This window comes from Drosophila grimshawi, unplaced genomic scaffold (assembly GCF_018153295.1).
Source record: "Drosophila grimshawi isolate 15287-2541.00 unplaced genomic scaffold, ASM1815329v1 contig_1377, whole genome shotgun sequence".
NCBI lineage: Eukaryota > Metazoa > Arthropoda > Insecta > Diptera > Drosophilidae > Drosophila > Drosophila grimshawi.
Window position 1 is genome coordinate 17,637,748 of NW_025062900.1, and position 25,591 is coordinate 17,663,338.

Genomic DNA, 25,591 nt, shown 5'->3' on the forward strand with positions numbered 1-25,591 from the left:
TAATTTGATCGTCGTCTAAAAAGTGAAAAGCCAACTCTTATCGAAATTTTTATCTCTCGATCAGCAGAGTTGCTAATGTTTCTTGATATCGATCAACACAGTTGCTAATTAGATAAATCAACGCAGCATTGAGTAATTAAAATTATGACGTTTATATATAAATGAGCTATGGTTATGAGTAAATAAAGGTATTGCTATAATATTTGAGGCAATGAAGGAAAGATCTCCATTCAACTAAAATGTATAAAACTTGTGATAAGTGCATTAATTTGATTACAAATAAAAACAGAACAACAAGTATGTTGTTGCCAGAAGGCAAAGAAAGCCAAATGCTGTAAAGACAAAAGTTCAATTTTTCAATTGTTATTTCCAAATCAATGCACAAACATTTTTCGCTGTGAGTGAAACCAATTCGTCTTCAAACTTAAGAAATTAGCCGAACAAATGATGCAAGAGAAAACCAAAAATGCCAGGCACAGTCTAAAGCACTGGCGGGCAATTAAATGGCGCCCAACCATGCTGGCTCTACCCGCTATTCGCACCCATGCCACATGCCCCATGCCCCATACCCCTCGGGCACTCTCTCTCTTTCTCTATCGGCTGGGGCACGCAGCGAAGCAAACGGAAAATTCATTACAAACAAATTAACAAATAAATCAAATTTCAATACGAAAATTTGTGTTTGCGAAAACAATTTTGAGTGGGGTTCCGGAAGCCGTTGTTATTCTCTGTGGGGGGAGGGAGGAGTGGAGTGTATCACAAATCGCATGCCACGCCCAAACGCTTCGCACATCCCAGAAGAATAGCGATGGGGCACACAACTGACAGCCGGCAAATCGTCCAAAACTCCGTAGCTGAAGCTCTCCACTTGAGAAATCATTTGTCTAAATTAATTCCTGTCGTTTACATTTGCCAGAACAGAGCAGCAACAAAAATCAAAGATTAAGACAAACATTTACCACTACTTTCTAACCCACCACCCCCCGGCACCGAAGGGACGCAACGGAGTAGGATAAAACTGGCTGGCAGGCATCGAAGTCTTCCAGCCTTCAAGCTGTCCAACTCTAAACTGTTAATGTTTATCCTGCCGCTGCTGCTGCTCCTGCTTCTGCTGCCTCTCGCCTCACGCCTCCCGTTGCCCTTTCCATGATAAATGACATGATGCGCATTTGTTGGATCAACGTTTTCGCCGTCGTCGCGTTAATAACTCATTTGAAAATTCCGCCGACAACGTTGCATGCGTATGTACATTTTTGCCGGAAAAAACAATTAAAATTGTTGCCGGGCTGTGCGTCAGGTAGCGCATAATTATAACTGCTAAGTCCCATATACATATATATATATATATATACTGTGTATTAACCAAGACTCAAAATGATTTCAACCCTTTCACAACTGCCGCTGTCACGAGCGGTTCAAGCCTCTGTTGCCTCTGTTGCAACTTTATTGAAAACACATTATAAAATATATATTCCGTGGAGGTCACGCTGGCAGTTTGGCTGTGGGTGAACTCTTTTCAATAATTAGTCTGTCAAAAACATATACGAACTGCTAATAGATACCCGAAGCTTATTTCGATTCCTTAGCAGCTCAAGAATGTATAAGCTGATTTTCAACACTTGAATGATAAATGCAACTAAGAAGTAAAATCTGTGTAAGTATTTCTTTTATTTCGTTACTCTTTTTCAAAATAATAGATACTTCTCTCAGTACAGATCTGCTCTGCATTTACTAGATATCTTATATACTAACTTAATATATTATCAGCTTTAAATCACTTGGGTTTAATAATGAGAATTTTGTCTGTTAGATTTTATAAATAAGCAATATTTCTTTTACTAAATTATGCTTTATTTAAGGCTTTGTTATTTCAATTATTCATAGTATAAATAATTCTCAAGATATACGGTTAATAAGGGGTTCACATACCTTTAACTTCTCACTGTTTAGATGTGTCTAATTTAGCTTCTTTAGCGGTTTTTTTATGCCAATACACCTACTAGGAACTAATTTCTAAGGGAGTCCATTTTCTTTCATTCCAGACCCTTTGAACTCTTCTTTATGCCCATCTCGCTGAGCATATTGCGCAGAAAGTCTGGAGATTTTCTGGCATAGGCCACGATTAGTTTGTAGGGCGATATGAAGCGTTGCTGCAACCGATCGTTATTGTGATCTTGAACTAGATCCTGTTGAAGGTTCATGGCGATAACCACATCAACAAAATCATCCAGAAACTCTTCGTGCTGCTTGCTTGGAATGCGCTCCAGAAACGGGCAAATGGCCTTAACATTGTCTACCGGAAATACAATTATTAATGAGGCAATTAAAACAGAAACAGGATCAAACTCACCTTTCAATGTGTTGACTCCTTCGTAAACGAATACTTCGCTGCGCAGCTCAACATTGTGATGAATAAAGCCCGCTTCGCTGAGCAGTTGGGTGAATTGCTCGACGGGATTAGTGCTATAATGGAGGGGTGAAATGAACTGATCTACGTCCTGCATGTAGTGGGCCCACTTCTTGTTGGCATGCAGCACCTTGTACACCTCAAAGACCGGATTGCTGGCCAGGAAGACAAGCAAGCAATCGCCACCCTCATTTCGCAGCAGGCTGTAAATGTTGCCCAATGCAGCCCGGAGATTCTGCACCCAATGCAGGCAGTAGAATGAAGTGACGTGATCGAAGCGACCCTTGAGATGATCGGGTAGGCGATCGCAGCCAATGTCCAGCACTTGGAACTGGGTTCTCGCATAGCTCTCGTAGCACTTGTTGGCATAGCCCACCATCTTATTGGAGACATCTGTGCCGACCAGCTGCTGATAGCCCTTTGGCAGCAGCGGATGCACAAAATCCATCAGCACATTGCCCGGCCCGGAGCCAACGTCCAACAAACTGTCCTGTCCATCGGAGCGCCACTGAAGTATCGTGGCGTATTCCTCCAGTATAATCTTGGCATCGTGACGCTGCACCTGGTTGGCGCGTTCGTAGAGCGACGCCTGATTCATTTCACCCACTGACGTGTCGAGAGCACGAATCTCCGGCTTTTATAGTCATTTTCCGTTGGAGCAAAGACAAAAGAGCATCACGCCAGCGATCTGTCGCAGCTTTGCGCAATGTGCATTTATTTTTAAAGCTTCGACTCAAAATATTCATCTCCCCTTTTCAAAAAGTCTTGTGATCTCCCCCATCTTCTCAGTTTTCATTCGATCTAAGTTGATTTTTAATAGATGCTTCGATTTGGACGGAGATAATAACTACACGGACGGAAATGACTACATCCAAACAAATATTTGCCATTATATTTTAAATTTAATGAGATAAAAACAAAAATTAGATTCAAATATTAAGCATACACTTCAAAAAAACATAGCATTAACTTTAGAATAGTCTTCATTAGCTTTTTGTTGCTTATTTAAAACAATTAGTATTACAGATTAAATATAAGTAAACCATTTAGATAATTATAATAAGCCAAGTAAATTTCATTATTTGTTTCTAAATTTTAAAATTGATTTCTTTTATTGATAAAAAATATTTCTAAAAAATATATATATATATGTATATAGAAATTATTTCTAAAAACAAGAAAAGCTTTCCAGTTATCAGGTCAATCTTTTTTCTGAGTGTACACACATGCAAATGTGTGTTAAAAATGAACGCATGTAATTTCCTCGTTTTTCAGCTAATAATCATGAGCCGCAGCCTTAGACATTTGTGTGCGTAGAGGCTTTTTACAATGTCAACAACATCACAAAAGCATTAGGTATATGCTATCGGGGAAATCGGTCGGATATAGTTCAAGTTCTAGGTCAACTAACGCTTCCTCTCCTGAAACTGAGGCCACAACGCAATCCATTGATATGTAAAGTATTCCCCCTCTAAACAATGCCTGTTTGCGTGAATGACAAAAAGCACGAATGAAGGCTAAATTTGAAGAAATATCGAAAATAAATTGATCTTAGAAGACACAAACCACGAAGTGGAAAATCCAAATAGTTCAACGACCTACCTTAAGGCACCACAGGTCGCTCTATTTTTGGGCAACATACCAAAAAAAATTGTATGATTTTAGCTTTGGCTTTGGTTTTGGCTTTGGCTTTGTCTCTATTTTTCACCCTCATTTGGCACTCGAAATATAAATTCATTAAAACATTCCATTTAGCTGTAAATACATTAGTGTGTAATTGCTGTCGGGCTCCAGGAATACTTATATAGATTGTGATATGCTCATCATATATTTCAAATATGTCACATATGACGACGAGGACCACGTTTGATGTGTCTGCGTTATTATATTTAATTTTTTTTTTTTCATTTTTTGTTCATTTGCAGAGTGACATCAAAAAGGCTTTGTTTCCCAGCCATGGGATTCCTGGCGTGCCCTGCTTAATGTGTGGGCGTTTCGGCTGGTTAATTGCGTTCGGAGCAAGTGTTCTCCTAAAGGGGTTTTTTCGCCAATTCCGTTTTGGTTGGCTGCAGTCCATGGCTGACTAAGGGTTGACAGAGAGAAATCAATTAAATGTTCCAAAGGTGGAATCATAACTTGATCGTAACTTAATTTACAGCAGATGAGTAATCGGATTTGAAAAGCTGTCGATATCTGTTGACACGAGTATTTTAAAGAGTGCTTCCGGCATTGGAAATGTAATTTGGCACTTGCCAAAAAAGAATTCAATTAACAACTTGCAAAATATTTAACGTCCCCTCGTACATCAATAATATTTCTTCTTTTTCTTCTAAATAAACTTGTTAATTGTAAGTACAAACTTAAATAAAAAGAAAGTATCAACTTATTTTAATTTATGCGACTCTATTGAAAATAAATTGCACACAATCAAAACAGTTTTTATGGAAGCTGATGAATATATGTTAGAGCACTTCAAATCAGGATACTGGCTATACCCACACTTACATACATACATAAATACATACGTACATATGTACATATGTAGATGTATGTATACGAGAAAGGGAACAAGAAATGTATGCTTGACAAAAGGGTTGAGTTTCCGGTCTTGGGTTTATAGTTTGTTATGAATAAACGAGATTTTAATGTTCCAATGGGGAATTCCTGTCTTACATCTATAGATCTAAGTATGCATATATGTATGTATGTATGTACGTATGTCGTGGAGGGTGTGAGATGAGCAAAAAGCGGATTTAAAATACAAAGTAAACGGTGATTTGTTATTGATTAGAGCAGACTTGCCTGAAGTAAACACGAGAAAGCGAGAGGGCCAGAGACCAGCAGTTGAAGACGAACGCCAACCAGACAAACAGGGGTAACAGAGACAGAGAGAGAGAGAGTGAGAGAGGGACAGCAATAGCAACTGCGACTCCTTGGATGTATCTTAAGAGGCAGCCGCAACTTGATGAGTATTTAAAAGTTTTCCATTGTGTGTTTGATGAATATTTAATTAAGCATGAAAGCAGAAGGCTAAACCAAGAGAGCAACATCCCAAACAGGGTGGAAAACAGAACCGGCCAACAAACCGCGCACCAGCTTCACAAGCATCGACCAAAAAGAATAAAACAAAATCAATTAACGCTTTGCTCGCTTTACGGGTGCTGTTTCTTGGGCTTGGTTACTTTTTATACACTGCACTCACCAAAAAAGTTGTTAAAGTTGTAGCGGGCAAAAGGAGGAGAAGGGTATCTGGATTAATGAGCTTGTATTTCATAAGTATTTGAGCTGGGAACAGTGTATCTCCTAGTCGGTTGTTGTGCACGAAACCATTCCTATTTGTATTATTTTTTTTTTATTTATGTGGAGACCACATAAGAAGCTGCAAGCAAGGCCAAAATAATTAAATAGTAAACTCTGTAGAAACACCTTTACTCCTTTGCTTACTCCTTGAAAGCCCTGTTCTGCAAGGAAAAGGGTATATTGGCTTGGGGCATTAAATTATGAACAAAATTAAGTAATAAGTACACAAAATTTAATATTAATGATCAGTACTCGCTAATAAAATATAATAATAATAATAATAATAATAATAATAAAGCAAATAAATCTTATAAAAATGTATTTTTTTAAATATAAGCTTGTTTACAGAACGGAACGAATTTGTTAAATATTATATTAAAATAATGTTCAGAATATTAATAACATATTGTATTATTCTAATAACTAGTTAGAATTTTAACAGAGTATCTAGCAGTCTGTAATTAGTGACTGCATCATTTTTACTTGCTACTTGCTTCCTGTGTTAGGAAAAAGACTTTTTGTGACTCTTCATTATAAATAATAGGAAAAGGGACTGCTTTAACCACAAATGGCGAAAAGTGTGCGAATGTTACTGGCAGCTTATAGCTTATATATAAAAATAAATATATATATATATATATATATATATATATGTATACATATATACCACATACACTTTCATTCATTTGTTTTCTTTCTGCTTCGATTTTGTGGCGCTGGAAAATTAATTAAAAATTACATGAATGAACGTTCGAGGATAATGAGCCCCTAAGCTGATTTTGCGCTGAAAAATATTTAAAGTATAAAAAAATGAAAAAATGAAAAAAAGAAATGAAAGAAATGAAAACAAAAGATGGCAACAAGAATTGACTGCACGGGTAAACGCCAAAAGCAGCAAAGCTGCCATTTCTTTTTTCTCCTCTTTCAGTTGTTATTGTTACATCCGCTCAGAGGGTATTTGAATTTTCCATAACAATTCAATATTGAAGCTATAGTTTTTTGGATTTATTTTTTAATCTACATGCTCGGAAGCTATTGACCTTTTAGATCTACTTTACAATATCATTTATAACAATTCAGCAAATCCAATAAAATAACCAGGGTATTCAAACTTCGTCACGGGGAGTATATAACAATTTTCTTGTTTTTATTTAATATCGACGAAAGGCAAAACAAAAAAAAAAGAGGAGAAAGAAAAAAGTAAACCGACTATGGGAAAATGGCAGGAAAAGAAATTATAAAATATTCTTTCACGTAACAAAATATTTTTATAAAATAATCAAGTTTTTGAACAGAGGTCGCTGGGAGGAAGAGAGGTGGGGATGGAGGGTGGTTGAGGGGCGATTGTTTCGGACGCAAATTAAAATTGACAACGCTGCCCTTTCGAGTTTGAAACTTGTGATTGACAGTCACAAAGAAACCGCCAGTTCATCGCAAACCAATATGAGACATCCTTACTGAAAAGGCAACAAATTCGACTCAATAATGTTATGGAACTGTACAATGCATTTTTCAAATACAATTGTTAAAGATCTTTCCTTAACTAATATTATTTTTGTAAAATTAAAAATAATTCATAATATTTTTGTATTTTTTCTCGCTACAAAAAAAAATGTAATGATAAATTTGATTTTACTGCTGAATGCTGAATAATTTTTAATGACTTTGAATCTTATCACAAATTACAAAGGGAATGAGACTTAACATTTGGAAAGCCATTGAAAACTTTAATTGAAAATAATCAAATTACTTTCAAGTTAACGTCAGCAGAAAGCACAAAGTCACCGAGCCTGATATGGATAAATGTACACTTGGAAAAAAAATTTGCTGCACTTTTTTTAGAGTTCGGTCATATTTTTGTAGAAAAATGATTCCTCATCTCATTATTCAGAAAGTAAAGTTCTCGCCGAATTTTTCTAAAATTTAGAAAAAATATGTTTAATTTCCAATATATTTTTTTCTCTGTCTATACATAGAATAATTCTTATATTAATTATTAAGAATTAATATTTAAAAATCATTTGCAAGACATTAATAAACTTACGAAAACTTAGAGCGAAAATTGTATATCTGGCTTATGAATTTCAGAAAGGATTTCTGAGATTTAGTGTTTGAATTTCTATATTTTAGATATGGAGATTGAGATTGTCGACTTGGGCACATCTTTCTAATTGAATATTCTTTGTATATTCTTTTATTTACAAATTATTTTTGAAAACAAGAAAATCTTTCGCATTTTTTGGCCGATTTTTTTCTGAGTGTATATGTATACATATATATAGAGACAATTAATTTCTTTTGCCAACTACATAAAGTGAGGAGACCTTGTCTGCAAGAAAGTTACCCAATTCAAATTGTAATGAGTTGGCATTTTGCGAACATTTTCTGAGGCAGTGTTAAGAGCTAAAACAGCTTGTTGGCTGTAAAGTAGCTGAAATGACATTAAAAAGGCAAAACACTACGTTCCCAGGAAGGGGCAAGTGGACACAGGACGAAGGAAGCAGGAACCAGGAGGAAGAACACATAACACATTCGATAAACTCAAGCCTGCGACGACACTCCTCTATTGTCCTCTCATAGTTTACAATCTTATTATCCTAGCTGGCATCTCAAGCACACTCACACACATCCATACACACACCCATACACACACACACACAAGTTGGTACCCAAAAATATATAAACTACAACTTGCAAGGCAATTAAAAACCTTGCAGGCGTTGATGTCCTTTCGCCCCCTTTTTCGGTTATTTGCTGGCATTGTTCACCCCGATTTTGGGTATCGTCGCCAAACTTGATTGTGTTTATTAAACATATTTTGCATAAAATTCACTTTATTTGCAGTTTATTTCATAAGAAAATTACAAGTTTTGTCACCCAGCAAAATACTCAAATAGGTGGGCAAATAGCTTTCCTTTTGCTCGTCTTTTTGCTGTTTTGGGGCAACACCGTTTTGCCCAAATTATGTTTGATCACGTTTTGGATTTCATTATATAGTTGGTGGTAGATTTATGCATGGATATTTGTCTAGCAATAGTGAGAACTAACATTTAAGCTTACAAAATTTAAATTAATGCTTGACAATTCCTATAAGAAAAGCATAATTTAAAAAATGAGCGCAAAATATAAGAAATAAATCTTGGCCGGTAAACATTTTCTTGGCATAAAATTCAAAAAAAATAAATAAATAAATAATAATCACTTTTTGAATACGCAAATTTCATATTATTTGCTTGTTTTTGTTTTTTTTTTCACCCAACCTGCCCAAAAAGTGCACTCAAATATAAAAATGGAAAAAGCCAAAAAAAAAGCAAACAAATAACGCAGATATCTTCATCTTCATCTTTTATACATTTGCACAATGGTCGCATTATGAGCGATAAGAACTCAACGTCAAATCAACCAAATATTCACGCACTTTGACACACACACCCAAAAAGAGGGGTGGGGGGAGGGGGGCTGTTACCTAGTAACTGAACCCAACCAGAAGCCAAGCCCAGCAAATCCCATAAAAAACAGCTCAATGATATAGAAAAATAGATAACGCAAAATTTGCAAAGCAAAGCAAAGCAACAAGGCAAACGACAAGGGGAGAGGGCAAAGGGCAAAGGACACAGTTGGTGGGAGGGGATTTATGCACCAAACGTAAGAAGCGTGTCAAAAATCAACTTTAAACTAAGCCGCAAAAGCACTCGAACGGAGCCAGCCTCAAGTGAATAATGGCCAAAATCCGCAAAGTGAATGCGACACACAGCAAAATGGCATTTGCCGATAAAAATAAAAATACGCAAAAAAAAGGAGACAAACACGCCTCTCAACAGCCTCATGTCATGTGACACTCTGTCAGTCAGTCAGTGAGTCCACAAAGGTGTTCGACTAAGGGGTTATTTCTTGGGCCCTCACTTTTTCTTCTCAAACCTCCCCGACCAAAAAAAACACACACAGATGAGTATCAATAAAAAAAATATTGCTCTGCCGGGCATACGCATTGGCCAAAGTCTATGGATAATGTGCGTGTTGGTGGGGATTCCCACATGTGAATGTGCATACACTCGCAGAAAAAAATATACATTAACTTTCTAGCAGGCTACTTATGATGTAGTGCTAATTCTGTAACATAACATCTGTAACCTAACTGCAACTATGTACTTAACATTGACATCGATGTCGATCGATATCAATTGTGTGATCGCCAAAGTGAAGAAGAGAAGAAGAAGAAAGGAGTCGTTAATAAAGCAAAATGAGCAGAAAGAAAGATAGTTTTGAGTGTCACAACTTGTATGAAAACCAAATAGTAATTCTCTGCTTATGGTTCGGTAAACTCTTTTTACAAAATATATATAATCCCGACGTGACTCGAAATATATTGGTAAATAAACTAAAAATCAATCTACATAAATATTTTGTAAATATTATTTATTTATTTTTCTTTTTGCCTATTAAAAATATTACTCCCATTTTTGTGTGCAAATGAATTACAAATAATTTGAAATAAATTCTTAGAAAAATTCCAAAAGTTTACTGTTTTGTTTCCCGTGTATAAACGTAAAATTGTTTTTTTTATGATTAGAGTGGTAGCTAACCGGAAAGTGCAACGCAAATGTGGCATAGACATTATGTATTTGTGTGGGTGAGTGTAAAAGGTTTATATTTCGATTTGGCCCCGCCTCCTTTTTGCTTTGCAATTTATGAGTTTTTCACATTGAATCCTGATTCGAGGAAAGTGTGCCCATTTTCCATTTTGGATGTGCATTAAAATTCAATAATCATAAAAGCGGCAACCAAACAGATGTCAATTAACCCTTCACACACACACTGACACATGCATACAAATCACAGCCATACACTCACACATGCAATAAGCAAAAAGTTGGTTTTTCTCTCCTTGCTGGCAATATTAACGTCACATAAATCTTGGCCACACTGCTACTAAGTCGCTATTAAGTGAAATTGACCACATATTTTATCTCATACGCACACGCAGGAAGCTGGCTGCGCGGGGTGAGGGGTGTAATTGGTGCGACAGACACAGAAAACAATCTGCGAGTGAATTATATGAGAGCTCTAACGGGACACATGAAATTAACTAACTGTCAGAGCAGCTCTCCATAAGCACGCTGCGTTGCACAGCAGTCAGTGCTTTGTCGCGAGCACGCAATTGCTGCCAGATCAATAGAAAAAAGACGAATGTAGACAGCATTTGCACATCATAGAACCGTTACCGTTGTGTTGATATCGATATGTATCTGGTAACTGAACGTCATCTGGCGGAATAATAGTAAATTTGCGAAGTGGCAAGTAAAACAAAATATCAATAATGTGTTGCACAGTGGCTGCTTGCAACAAAATCTAACTAGGCAATGGAACGCTAAAAAAAAAACCAAACACCTGACAATATACTTAGTATATTAACGCAAAAAGTAGGTTAGAGACACTTAATCGCTTATTTTTCATCGTGTTATTTTAAATTCGATAAGCGCAAAAAAAAAGCGCGCCAAAAAATAACATTTGGGCAAATGTTAAGCAGCTACAGCGCGAATGTTGTTGCCAGTGCTAGTCAACGCGACCAAGTGACGTGTAAGTCGGCAAATATAGCCAAGAAAGCTGAATCAGAAACAGAATCAACACATCATTCAACTGGGAAGCCGACGATAAAAACTGAAGTACATTTGAAAATCAATCCAAATTGAAAGATAAGCAACAATGATGCAGTTGCTGTACACGTGTAAGTGGCTCATAGCTCGTAACTCCCACATTTAACTGTTAATAGACAATAATATGGATAAACGCCCCCGCAGCAGCCAGCATACTTCTGCTACTTGTCGCCAGAGGAAGCGCCTTCTACTCCGCCTCCGACAATGTTGTGGAATTGACGCCAACCAACTTTGACCGGCTCGTTGGGCAGGATGACGCCATCTGGGTGGTGGAGTTCTATGCACCGTGGTGCGGCCACTGTCAGTCTCTCGCACCCGAGTATAAGAAACTGGCCAATGCAGTCAAGGGCACAATTAAAGTTGGCTCCGTCAATGCCGATGAGCACAAAGAGCTAGGCAACAAGTTCAATGTGCGTGGCTTTCCCACCATCAAAATATTCGGCGCCAACAAGAAATCGCCCACGGATTACAGTGGGCAGCGCACAGCAAACGGAATTGCGGAGGCGGCGCTAGCCGAGGCCAAGCGGAAGGTGCAAGCAGCTTTGGGCGGTGGCGGAGGCAGCAGCGGAGGAAGGAGCAGTGGAGGAAGCGGCTCTTCCGGTGATGTCATCGAGCTGACGGAAGATAACTTTGACAAGCTGGTGCTCAACTCAGAGGACATTTGGCTGGTGGAGTTCTTTGCGCCGTGGTGCGGCCACTGCAAGAATCTGGAGCCGGAGTGGGCCAAGGCCGCCAAGGAGCTGCGTGGCAAGGTCAAGTTTGGCGCGTTGGATGCCACAGCGCATCAAAGTAAGGCGTCGGAGTACAATGTGCGCGGCTATCCGACCATCAAATTCTTCCCAGCGAACACGAATCGGGCGAGCGATGCTCAGGAATACAATGGCGGACGCACCGCATCCGAAATCATTAGCTGGGCCAGCGACAAGCATACAGAAAATGTGCCAGCACCGGAACTGACTGAGATCACCGGCGAATCGAGCTTCGACAGCGCCTGCGATGGCAGACCGTTGTGCGTCGTCTCTGTGCTGCCCCACATCCTGGACTGCGATGCGAAGTGTCGCAACAAATTGCTGGACACGCTGCGCACTCTCGGCGAGAAGTTCAAGCAGAAGCTGTGGGGCTGGGCCTGGGCCGAGGGTGGCCAACAGCCAGCGCTGGAGGAGTCTCTCGAGGTGGGCGGCTTCGGTTATCCAGCGATGGCCGTGGTCAACTTCAAGAAGATGAAATTCTCGGTGCTGAAGGGCTCCTTCTCCAAGGACGGCATCAGCGAGTTCCTGCGCGACATCTCCTACGGACGGGGACACACCGCCCCCGTTCGCGGCGCCAAGAAGCCAACCATTGTCAGCGTTGATCCCTGGGACGGCAAGGATGGACAGCTGCCCGCCGAGGAGGACATCGATCTGAGCGACATCGACCTGGACGATATCAATGTCGGCAAGGATGAGCTGTAAACTGAGCCAGATCTTCGATACTCAGCCACTTCCCATCAAGACTGCAAACAGTTCAGGTTCCGGCTCAATTTTCCACTTTTCCAGCAAGCAGAACATAAAAAGCATTTTCAAGTCAGCCAATTGCAACCAACTAATAAATATTAATATTAAATATTAGCATTTTCTACTATTCCACGTGTATGTTTAAACAAAACGAAATAAAAAATACATTTAAAGAAAAATTCAATCTTTTTTCATTTTCGTTTTATTGTGGGAAATTCTGAAAAATATTTATTTAACAACAAATAGAAATACTTTTCTACTATTTCAGTCATGATTAACTGAAACTAATTAAAATAAAACATTTGAGGCAAAATATAGTTGTTTTTTTTGTGAAAATTATATAAAATATTTAACCAAAAATATATAAAAATATTTTCTTTTTCTAATGTTCCACGTGTATATTTAAATGAAACTAAATAAAATAAATTATATAAATTTGAAAATTATCCAAAATATTTATTTAACCAAAAAAAAATTAAAAATTGTTGTTTTCAACTATGCCAAGCAAGTTTAAGGGAAACTAAGTAAAAGAAAAACATTTGTTTTTGTCCAAAATATTTATTTGACTAAAAATTAGAAAAATTTCAAAATGTATAATTCAATATGGGAAGCAATGAGTGTGTTGAGTAATAAATGCATAAATTCTTGGCAAAAATGGCACTTAATCTAAAGGTTTCTATTTAAAATACATGTAAAGGGGGAGTATATAAAAACATATATAAGTATATTAAGTACGTTCGTTTGCTTTAAGTACAACCTGCGAGAAAAATGTGTATATTTTTTTCATCGTTCAACTATAGCTAATAAATTGTAAGTGTATCTCAAAAAAGTATTCGTCATTTATGTTCCAAATTCACAGCAAGTGTTGAGCAACAACAAAGAATTGACCAAACTTGAAGCGTGACTTCTTAACTTGGAATGAGTATGAATCATCTTTATATATATATATATATATATATATATACATATATGAATGTGTGTGTGTTTTAGTAAGTCTCTTTCGTTTAAGCCCTAATTTGTTTGTTCTTTGCGCAAATATTCGATGAGTGAAAGGAGAGTTGTTTGTGGCACTCAGGCAAGTTGATGGTGGTGATTGTTGTGCTTCTGATCAACCGGATAGTTTTCGATGGACTGTATGGAACGGGATGTGGCCGCCGTAATCGTGGACGATACGTCCATGAAACGGTACTTCTTGTCGTCGCGACACAGCAGCGGATAGCACATGATGCCGTAGTAGAAGACCAGCGAGAGCACAATTATCGTAAATATTATCGAAATTATTCCGAAAGTGGAGAAACTCGACTTGCTGTCCAAATACTCTTTGGGCGTTTGAGGCGCTGGCGTTGTTGATGTCGTCGTCGTTGTCGACGTTCGCTGATTTCTGTATGCGCGGCTATAGCCATCAACGTTGGATATCATACAACTGCAGGCTTCGTACAAAACCAGAGAAAAACACCAAAATTTAACATATTTTTTTTCAATTATCTATATATTTGTGAATGTAAAATGGGACTCGCTGGCACTCACCTACGACGAGCAGACAGAGCAGATATGCGTTATAGTGACGGGACATACTCAAAATATCTATATATATATATATATATTTGTAGTGAATACTAGTAGTAGAAAATGGGGAACGGACGCACAACCAGATGCAGATGCACACAAAAGCGTAAACAAGAAAAAATAAGTACCTTTTACGAGTACGATACGATATATGGGTATCGATACTCAGCAGAATGCCATCGCTAGTGCTACACACACTGATATCGATAGCAACCATTGCAGTACATTGAAGAGTTGTTGTGCGAGCTGAGTGTAAATGCGTGTGCATTAATGTTGTGGAAATTGTTATAAAATCATTTGAACAAATATGTGAAAAACACACATTCACAAAAAGGCGATATTTTCATGTGCTGCAACGCAAACAGTTTTGGCAATTCAGTGCGCTAAACAATCGGCATAAAACAACACATAAAAGTGACGCGACAACAGCGACGACGACGCTGATTTGAAGTCGTTTTATTGTGTGTACTTCTCCCATGCAATTCAACACTAATAAATACATTTTAGCGATTGAACGTCTGACAAACACACATTCAACGTGTGAGGCGTGCGACAATATCAAATAAAAAATCAAGAGAAAAAAAAGGTACAGTGAAAATTTTCTTGCTTGTCTTGCTTCGATTGTCGGCAGGCAGCAGCACAAAAGCGGGCTCAAGAAGAAGAAGCACGACGAAACACACACACAAAGTGAACACAGCAAAGAAAACGGAGCAACAACAAAAGAAGGAAAGAGAAACTGGTGCTGTGTGCGTGCGTGTGTGTGTATGTGTGAACTAAAACTTAACAATTTCATACATCGAATATAAATCAGTCAATGCTTTTGCTGGAAAAATGTCACATTTGCCATTGGATGCTCGGGCTATACTTCAGCACCTAAATGAATTGGGCTATAGGAATATATCAGCGGAACAACTACGTGAATTCTTAAAAGGTAAGAAAAACAATCCCAGTCAGCAGTAGCAGCAGCGCCAGCAATTCCCGCCATTCCATGTGGCGTGTCTGTGTGTGTCAGTGTTTGTGTGCCTATGTAGTGGTGAATGCAATAAGCATTTAAAAGTGTTGCATTTGAATTTTACAGCAAGAGTTTATTTCTGTTTTCGTTCAATTTGTACGAACATTTGATTCGTCACCATTTTGGTTTGCTTATTTCTTTGATTTTCTCACAAAAAAATACAAGAGAAACGACGACGACAAAATGAACGAGAGAATTACTCGTAAATTGTAAATAACAAAGCAGAAATAACGAAAACATTTTTGCCATAGCGCTTTGTGTACTTGAGGCTTATACAAACGTATACTTGCAAACATGAATATGCATGTGTGTGTGTATGTATGTATATATATGTATTTTTGTATGTACATTCATTCGATTGCAAGCGCTTTAGCAAAGCATTTTTTTCGACTGACGACGACAACAACAACAGTAAACGTTTGCTGTTGTGTTCGCCGCTTGCCGCTGCTTTGGTCGTTGTGCTGGCAACTGCTCTGTCGCCCTGTATATTTATGTATGTATGCGTGTGTTTGTGTGAACATGTTTCGGGCTCCATCGCATCGCATACGAAACATGTAAAATGTGCACGCACGCACATATTTACATACATACATATATATGTGTGTACCACCTATGTATACAATATACGGTTTTTAGTTCAGTTGCTGAAGTTTCGCAGCAACAACTTCACATAAATATATGTGGCTCTATGTGTGTGTTTTAAGTGTATATATGTACGATTTGTTGTCTTTGCTTTGCTCTCTTCTTTGCCTATCCATTTTTTTTACTCTTGTTGTGTTCTGACTTTGTCCGAGTTGAAATTCAAACCGTTTTTGCCTTTTACGTTTTGCACACAATTTTTACATATTTGCTGTTCGCTATTCTGTTTTCAATGGCGACGGCGTCCGTTTGCAAAACAGCTGGTTATCGAAAAGTGCAATAATATTTTGTATATGATTTATATGAACCACTGTGCAACCTCTTCCGATTACGAAGCAGCTGCCAAAAAGAAAACAACAAAAATACGCTATTGCTATGTATTTGTGCATGTCTGTGCATGTATATTCGTTGAATAAAATTTAACGTCTGCTTCTCTTTATTCTTATTCTGTTAGCCAAACGGTCACCGACTCGTGGTTGTTGTTGTTACTTCTTCAACCCTGCACACACAAGTTTAATGTTTGTGTTGTACATACATATGTGCATAAATTCATACACATGTGTGTATTGTGTTGTATCACTCTAATCACGTTTCTGCCACATGTTGGGAAATCATACCCAAACTTGTGCTCGCTTTCTGTTCTTATGGAAAGCTCATATTTTTTCAATATATAATTGCGCAAATTGTGTGTTTACAAATTTAGGTTATTAACACTGATAAACATTACAAGTAATCGATGTGCAACAATGCAAAACACAGAAAAAACTGATGAAGTTCCATCCCTAGCACGTAAATAAATCAAATTTGAGCGGTGAACTAGTACACTAATTTGATTTGCTTCCGCTTTCTACGAAATAATGTCATGAATTAAGTAAAGTTTTATTTGATTTTCTTTTTTCATTTTAATACATTAAAAGGCAACTGTATTTTGCACTGTGCTGTTTTCGTGCTTGCAGAACGAATCAATTCAATTTGGGTTATCAGCACTAATAAATCGATCAGCACATATACATGGCAAAACAAAGAGTAAATTGATTAAGTTCCATCTCTAGCCAGCCAATAAAATCAAACTTTAGCGGGAAATTCAAATTTTGAGTTTTGAGTTAATGCACTAATTTTACTTTTGCTTTCGATGAAAAAATAATGCCACGACTTAATTCATATTTATGTAGTGTTTTTCTTTTTTTTTTTACCTATTTTTTCTGTTTGCATTAAAAAACAACTGTTTTTTGAATCGGTTCTGTTTTTGTGTTTGAAGAATGAATCGACTCTTGATTGTTGTTTATAAATGAATTTATTTTGAATGCACCTTTACTGTAATTGTATTGATTTTTGTGTGAATTAAAAAGTACAAATGAACTAAAACGAGTTACACAAAGAGAAGGAGAGAAAACGGAGTGGATGATGGATGCTGAAATGTGCTTTTAAATGGTTGGTGGCTGGCTTGCTGGCTGACTGGATGCTGCTGTCCTCACTAGGCTAAGTGCTTCTCATAACGTAACTAATTTCATTCTCAATTTAATTCTCTAATTCTTGGTCTAACAACAACAACAAACAACAAATGCAGCTCATTTGCGCCTAAAGGTATGCAACCACAGTCGGATAAGCAAAGTGCTAGCAAAAGCAAACTCGCAACAGCAACAGCCAGAGCAACAAGAGCAATTCCTTCTCAGCAACAGCAGCCCCATCCAGAACAGCCCCATCAGCAGCAACAGCCGCCGCCGCCTTCTCCTCATCGCTCAAAAGTAAAGGTGATCAAGAGCAAGCGTCCGCTTTGCCATTTCAAATTCTATTTGGACATTTGCGATCATCAGCTAACCAGGCGCATTGAGGCCGAAATCAAGGCGCTTGGCGGCACACTCGAGTTCTTCCTGAACGACAGTATTACGCACTTCATAACCGACAAGGACAAAAGCTGGACACCAGAAGCGTCAAATACAAATACATCAGCAACAACTGGAACAACTGCAATCATCCAGGAGGATGGCACAGCGGGTATTCAGCGCCGGAGTCGGCAAACGCGCGCCGATGCAATTTTGAGTCGTGTGCGCGCCGCACAACAACAACAACAACAACAAACGGAGCAACTGCAACATCAGAATAACAACAATATTAATAATAATAGAAAAGAGAGCTGCAAATTAAGTTATACCATCTGGAAGACTGAATACGCACTACGCTTCTTTCAGCGCATACAAACTGAGCTGCGTCAGTATTTGGTGCAAGGCGGCGCCTTAACAACTGCTGCTGCTTCCGGGCAGGCCGCTCAATACCCATCGAATATTATCCAGCTGAGGGGTAATTTCATTAAGATCGAATCGATACGACGCAACCATCGGCCCTACTATCATCTGCTGAAGCAGCCGGAGGAGTGGCCCAAAATCGATTTGAGCAGCAGCAGGAGCAGCGAGGAGAGCGCCTTCCGTTTGCAGACGACAACAAGGGCGGCCCAGGTGCAGAGTAGCATGACACGCAAGTCGCTCGGTTCACGGACATCGCAGCGTCAACAGGATAAGGTGGCAACAACAGCAGCAGCAGCGCAACCGTTGCAGTTGCAAGCGCTCAAGAAGCAAACCGGAGCAGCGCCAGCAGACGAGGCGAGTCCACGTTCGCACAAGGAGTCCAGCGAGAAGCAGTGCGGCGTCTGTGAGATTTGCAAGATCGAATACGATACGTTGACGCTGCACTTGCAGAGCAAGGAGCACGAGTTGTTTGCGAAGAACTCGCACAACTTTTACGCTCTCGACTCACTCATTCAGGTATCGGCCAGCGTGGAGGGATTCCTCGAGAAGCAGCAGCAGCAAGAAAAAGAGAGAGAAGTGACCACCGAAGACAGCGACATGGATGTGGATGAGCTGCTCAGCAGTAGCGTCATTTCATGCCTCAATCAAACAAAAAGCAACGATGCAAATCTCAGCAGCAGTAGTAATAACAATCGACAAAGGCCGACGCCGCCCGCGTTACGTGAGAAATCCAAGCGGATCACCAAGGGCAAGCATTACTCGGAGAAGTTTCGAGCGACGACGCCAAATTCACAAACAACTCCCGCCTCCCAGCCGGATCTGACGCCTCCAACTCCGACAACAACAACAACACCGGCACCAGCAACGTCAACAACACGTCGCAAGACACAAAATTCTGTGTTGTCGCCACCGATGCGTGCCATGCTGCCGCCCTCCTCCCTCTACAAGGTTGTGGATACCAACGACCCACTGACGACGACAACGCCGAGAATTAGACGTGGACTCGCTAACAACACCACCGTGCTGGACTCGCCCTCCTTGATTGTGAAATTCCAGAAGGTGCGACAATCCGAACTGCAGCGTCTGAATGGCGAGGCGGAGAACTTCATGTTCCCCAGGACAACGACGACGACGACGCGCAGCAGCAGCGAACTGGCCACCGATGTGGATCGCCAGACTACGTCGGATGTGCGAGGACGGACGAGTATCTCATCCGCCAGTCTGGACAGTGCCACCACCAGCGAGGCAGAGGTGCCACTTAAGTTGCAAGTTGCTGCTGAAGGCAAGCGTGCCACGGCCGTGGGCAGGCGGAGAAAGGGGCAGATTTCCACGGGCAGCACCAGCAATAATAGTGGCCAACAACAGCAGCAGCAGCAGCGTTTTCCAAACGCCCCCATCCAGCCAGAGATACAACCACAACCAGAACAACAACAGCAACTGCTGATGAAGCAGCAGCAGCAGCAACAACGACGCCAATCGACGACGGCGACGGCAACGCGGAAAAGTAGCCGCATGGCAACGGCGATTGTGACGGCGGCAACAACCAGCAGTCAGCTGCAGCTGCGACGACGACGCCGTGGCGGTGGTGGCAACCTGGAGGATCGGATGGGGGAAGCAGTAACACAAGCGAAGAACAAAGTCGAACAGCAGCTGGCAATAGCAACAGCAACAAGAACATCAGATGAGGATGAAGAGGAGGATAGTCTGGACGAGCAGGAGGAAGAGGAGTCTAGCTCCTCGGGCAGCGATGAGGACTATGTGGCAAATGGGAAGCTGCTCAAGAAGTGCTCGCTGCCAACGTTGCCAAGTCGCGAGGAGCGAGCAGCAAGACGCCTCTCACGTCTGACCATCAATCTCAAGAGATGCCCAGCACCAAAACAGGAGAAGGAGCAGCCGCAGCAGCAGAAGCTGAAGTCCTCACCAATGCGCAGATGCAGCAAAGCCAAAACAAAGCAAGCCAAACAACAACCAGCAACGACAACAGCTGCAACAACAAAGGCGACAACAAAAGGAGCAGCAGCAACCACTGTGTCTACAGATCTAATCTTTGACTGCAGCAAGAGCGAACGTTTGCAGAAGCTGCGCTACGCATTTGAGGAGCTGCCGGGTGCCGATTTGTGGCATCGTGTCTTCCAGCGGCAGGATACCGGCGACGAGCACTATTACAGTTACTATGGAACGACCAGGTATCGCAAGCTGCCCTACGAACTGGGACCGATACCCATGGAGCGGACAAGTGCGCACAGCTGCACAATGTGTCGCAGCAAGGAGCAGGCGGGGGATGAGACGATGATTAAGCTGGAGAAGACGATAACATCCGCCGCCGCCTCCTCCTCTAGCTCGTTGTACAAGCACAAGAAGCTGCATCTGCTCCAGCGCTATCAGCAGGAGCAACAACAACAGCAGCAGCAACAACAAGGATTAAACACTGCCATAATACCAAGCCCCATAGCCAAATGTGATAGCAAGGCGAGCACACCGGAGCTGCTGGAGCGTGAGTTTGAGCACGCCCAGCTGCTGGAACTGGCCTCCACGCAAAGCAACTCGAGCAGCACCTGCAGCAACCGCAGTCAGAAATCCGGTCTCAATTGTCGCCGACACAAGCAACTGGCGCGGATTAGCGAGCTGCCGCCACGCAAGTCGCCGCGCGAGCATGCATCGACACTGGCCCTGGTCAGTTGCATCATACGCCAGCGACAGGATTCACAGAGCAAAACCAACTCGGAGGCGGAGGAGCCAACAACAACAGTAATTCCCAGCAAGTTGACCAAGCGGGAGCCGGAAACCGAACCGGAACCGTTGCCAACTGTTGCCAAGACGCGCTCGCAAGCGGCGACACCTGTCGAGGAGCTACGTTTCGCCACGGAGATCAGTGAGACTGTGAAGCGAATGCGTCGTGGCCAAAACAAGTACGACTCGGTCCAAGGTGGCCCAGCCTTAATCCAGCAGCCGGCGCCGCCTCCGCCAAGCCGATGTCGTCGTCCGACTGCCGGCAGCTACTCGCGGCGCCTGGAATTGGCAGCGGCAGGTCGGCGGGAGAACGCATCGAAGACGGCAACCGGACAACACCTGCTGAGCAAGCGGAGCAAGCGACGCCAGCTGACAGTGGCCGGGCTGCAGCAACAAGCAGCGGGCTTGGGTCTAGTCGCTGGTGTGCGCAAGCTGCCCAGCAAGAAGGGTTTGCTCGAGTACGAGATGGAGGCCAGTGCGCTAAAGTCTCTGGATGCCAGTGCGCACTATGTGAATCCATTGCTAGTCGCCTGGCAGATTGACAAATATCTGGAGCTGGCGGGACGTGAGTTTGATCCGAGTGCCGAGTGCAGCATGGAAGTGGATGCGGCAGCGCCTCAGACGCCGCCGCCCACCGATGGCTGTTTCAGCAGCGAGTTCGATCTGTGCGATCTGCTCGGCGGCAGTGCGGCCAGTGGCGATGATGACGATCGGAACAGCCGGATCAACTTGTACTGCAGCTATCAACGCAAGCGCAAGTGCCTCAAATCGAATCGGACGGGTTGGCCCCGAACCCAGCGGCGTCGGGCGGCGGCCAGACTGTTGCCCCGTAAAGTGGCCAAGGAGCAGCAGCAGGTGAAGGAGGAGGACGAGGATGAAGAAGGGGAGGAAGGCAAGGAGGAGACTGTAAGGCAGCCAGGCTTAAAGCAGGAGTCGCTCGAAATTGAAGAGGAGCTGGCTTTGACGACGACGACACCGACGACAACAAACACAACCACAACGACCGATAAAGAGATGGGCAAGGATCTAGACGAGGACAGGGAAGGGGAAGGAGATGCAGATGGAGATGATGCTGGCGATGCTGATGGCGAAGCGGATGGGAATGCAAGTGGAGGTGATGTCGCCACTGAAGACAAGGAGAAAAGCAGAAAGAATCGCGAGAATGCTGTAATGACGCCACCAGCGACAGATGTGGACGATGAAGTCGCCAGCCAGGTCGACAATGAAGCCGATGAGGATAATCCCGATGAGGATGATGCCGACGAGGATGATGATGAAACAATGGCTGATTCCGTTGATCAACAGCTGGATGGTGAGGTTGAAATCGAAGCAACCGATGCGGATGTCGAAGAAGATGATGATGATGATGATGACAATGATGATGACGATGATGATGTGTATGAAGATGCTTTTGGCGATGAGCACATAAAGCCAGATCCACTGAGCATTGAGCCTACCGAGAAACGTGCACGACGCATCTCATACGACGACGAGGAGGAAGAAGAGGATGAAGAGGAGGAGTCGCCTGTCAAGAAGACAGCCGAGGATAAGAAGACATCGCTGCTAACCAGCAATGGGTATCATCATCATCATCAACCTCATCAGTTGCATCATCACCGCTTGAGTGCCACATCCACGCCAAGCACACAGCAAACAGCTCGCCAGCAGCAGCAGCGAGGAACACCCCAATTGAATGGGAGTCTGGGCAGCTGTATATCACCGAGTGAGAAGCTGGGCGATAATTCCGATATATTCACCGTGTCCTCGGATGGCTTGGACACCGATCTCGATCTGAGCAACACTCAAGCGGGCGATGCACTCGATCACTGCACGCATCAACAGCAGCAGCAACGGACGCCCAAACGTAAATTTGACATCTCGAAATATGCGCCACCCAACAATGGAAAGAAGGCGGCCAGCAGCTGTGCAGCAGAGGCGGCGGCGGCGGCAACGGCGGCTGTTAAATCGCTGGCCATTTCACAGTTTCTTAAAAAGGAGGTGCGTGTCACATGCCGGCGACTGCGGGCGCCATTTCGCCGCTTTCGATATCGTCGCTGATCACATTTCGCTCGTCATTCGTCACTATCATTAATATACATATACATTATATATACTTGTATACATAAATATATATATATTGTAGCAGAGGCCACCCACTAGTAATGTAAATGTAGTTAACAGGCCACTAGTGATGTACAACTAAGACTGTTAAGCATCTCTGTAACATAGCATGCGATATATCGGTATCGTTGTATCGATCAGCAGCTTGAAGTGAGCAGCACTATTTAATTTAGTTGTGGCTGCTACAAAATATATATATATTTGTGTATATGTAAGTAACCATTTAACAATTGTTTAGTTTTAGTGTAAAATTGTTAAGTCGATAGGGAACAACCGTGGAGCAGATGCAAGAATATTGTTCATTAGTTTTAATCAGCACAATTTCCGTTCTCTTCCACCATCCATTCATCCACTCCCTCTCTCATCCAGCTGTAAATTATTATGCATTCTCATTCAGTGTCGCCATCGTTCAAAACCTTATGTATAGACCGTTCCACATAATAATATACATCCTGTCATTGGCTACATTTCAAAAATACGTAAAATAAGCTTAGTTTAATTTTATTAGTTTAGAACAAATTCCGTGCTCTTTCAAGCGCCCTAGCAGACTACAAAAACAATAAAACAAGTAAAAATTAAAAATTAAAAAAAAAAACGAAACAAGAAAAATGCAGACATAAATTGTGTAAGTAGAACATTTAATTTAAATAAATAAATAAAAATTCAACATCATGCTCAAATTATGTATAACAAGAATATAAAACCAAAAGCAATTGTAAAAGCCTAAAAATAAAAACAAAAAGAGTCCATTAAAACACGCAATTACAAAATATCTATAAAGCAAATGCATTTCTCATTTAAAAAAAAAAAGCAAGTAACAAATTTCCTTTATTCTTAACCCCGAGTCTGATGCTTCTTTGATCCTCCCATTCAGACCTGCGCAAGCTTATCAAACATGAGGAACGCTTGGCGCCCCACCAGAAGGACGACTATTTCAGCAGTCTGTATAAGCGGAACACGATCAGCTCGCGCGCTAAACTAGGAGACGACAGCGGGACAGCAAAGGAGAATGTGGCCCCATCATCGACACCCACCACCAACAGCAGGCAGCCACCGACGGAGCAGCGCTTGGCCAGCGGAGGAGCTGCCACCAATTTGGACTTGGCCAGCTTGTTTCGCGAACAGCTTCTGCTAGATGCGTCCAAGGAGCCGCAGAAATCGAATCAATCTGTGCGCAGCAGTCGCAGCCGGACTCGCAAGCCGTCCAAGGAGCGAACCAGAGATGCGTCCAGTGGCGAGGATTGCCCCAAGCAGCGACGTGCCTCGCAATGCCAGCGTAAATCTCGTCAGCGTAGTACAAGCCGCAAGCCATCAAAGGGTAATTCACCAAAAAAAAAAAAAAAATTTAATTTATTATTATAATATTAATTTTTCTTTATTTCGGTTTTTAGTGCGCAGCCAAGCGAAACTGAAAGAGAAGTATCCGCGCAGCGATCCGGTTGCTCTTTATCAATACTATCAGAAGGAGTGGTCCCATTTTCGTGACCAAATCCCACACTGAAATAAGCCACAAATAACGTGTTGAACGTTTCTTTTTTCCATTCAACTTCACTTGAAACTGCCGTGAATAAATAAATATTCGAAAAATGAATCTTAAATGTATATACATCTATTCTTGTATATTAATTTGAAAGCTAGCAAAATTCATGTTGCCGTATTACCAGATCCTTACGGATACGATAGAACTGTTGCTATATTACCAAAAAAAAAAAAACATCCTTAAGTCAAATATCGACCATTTTCTTAAGGATCTTTAAGGTGCAAACATTTTGCAGCTCATATGAAAATTTGCATTCAATATTCGAGAACACAACAACACAATATGGTGGCCTAACTTGGCCATCTCCAGCGAAAGTCCTTCGTTAGCATGAACAATAAAGCAATAAGTTAACCATAACCTTTTCACGATTCGACTATCAAACATTAATTTTTTAGACAAATATTTTCTGATTTCGATTTCCGATCACTCTGGGAGTGAATGTTTCACCTAGTCACTTATAGTCACTTTTCTCTCGGTGCATATATGCTCCTGAAAATATTCCTTAAACTTGGTTTGCTTGAGGGGATTGTCAATGTGAGGCAATGTAAAAAACACTAGGACGGGATAAGTTTCATTCGATCAAATACTGTTTTGTGTGTAGTATTTTATTAAATACGAATAACAATAAATTTTAAAAATAAATACAAGATGTCAACAGCACGAAAAGTCCTCGCTCCCAAGCGGTCCTCCAACGCATAATTTCGGTATTGCGTAATGGGCAATGGGATGGGAACACTTTTTTGTTGTTATTTATTTATTTTTTGATTTTATACGAGAAGCGTAGCCTCAGCACGCGCTGCTCAACTGGATGTTGCTTCCCCTTCCGCGATTTATGCGGGAAAAAATACCCTTAATACCGTAGATATTCTTCTACATTGCTAAGTTA

The 25,591-nt window shown here is 41.3% G+C and overlaps 4 protein-coding genes across 5 annotated transcripts; 2 read left to right on the forward strand and 2 right to left on the reverse strand.

Moving 5' to 3' along the window:
- Positions 1-1,710: 1,710 nt before the first annotated feature.
- LOC6570211 (juvenile hormone acid O-methyltransferase) lies at positions 1,711-3,014 on the reverse strand. The gene is made up of 2 exons (XM_001996405.2): positions 2,351-3,014; positions 1,711-2,293 (listed from the first exon to the last, which is right to left on the reverse strand). The coding sequence occupies exons 1-2, from the start codon at positions 3,003-3,005 to the stop codon at positions 2,034-2,036; spliced, it is 915 nt and encodes a 304-aa protein (XP_001996441.1). The 5' UTR covers positions 3,006-3,014; the 3' UTR covers positions 1,711-2,033.
- An 8,218-nt stretch (positions 3,015-11,232) lies between these two features.
- Positions 11,233-13,038, forward strand: LOC6570210 (protein disulfide-isomerase A6 homolog). Of its 2 annotated transcripts, none has more exons than XM_001996404.3 (2): positions 11,233-11,432; positions 11,506-13,038. In XM_001996404.3, exons 1-2 carry the CDS (start codon positions 11,411-11,413, stop codon positions 12,810-12,812), a joined length of 1,329 nt encoding a protein of 442 aa, XP_001996440.1. In that variant the 5' UTR covers positions 11,233-11,410; the 3' UTR covers positions 12,813-13,038. The 2 variants fall into 2 exon arrangements, with proteins under 2 accessions (XP_001996440.1, XP_032597760.1); XM_032741869.2 differs by having other exon boundaries at positions 11,298-11,432; positions 11,509-13,038.
- Positions 13,039-13,410: 372 nt separating this feature from the next.
- Positions 13,411-14,512, reverse strand: LOC6570209. Its single transcript, XM_001996403.2, has 2 exons — positions 14,382-14,512; positions 13,411-14,284 (listed from the first exon to the last, which is right to left on the reverse strand). Exons 1-2 carry the CDS (start codon positions 14,425-14,427, stop codon positions 13,926-13,928), a joined length of 405 nt encoding a protein of 134 aa, XP_001996439.1. The 5' UTR covers positions 14,428-14,512; the 3' UTR covers positions 13,411-13,925.
- Positions 14,513-15,286: 774 nt separating this feature from the next.
- On the forward strand, positions 15,287-24,223 carry LOC6570208 (protein chiffon). The gene is made up of 3 exons (XM_032741906.2): positions 15,287-15,351; positions 17,639-23,042; positions 24,040-24,223. Exons 2-3 carry the CDS (start codon positions 17,658-17,660, stop codon positions 24,145-24,147), a joined length of 5,493 nt encoding a protein of 1,830 aa, XP_032597797.1. The 5' UTR covers positions 15,287-15,351; positions 17,639-17,657; the 3' UTR covers positions 24,148-24,223.
- Positions 24,224-25,591: the final 1,368 nt, after the last annotated feature.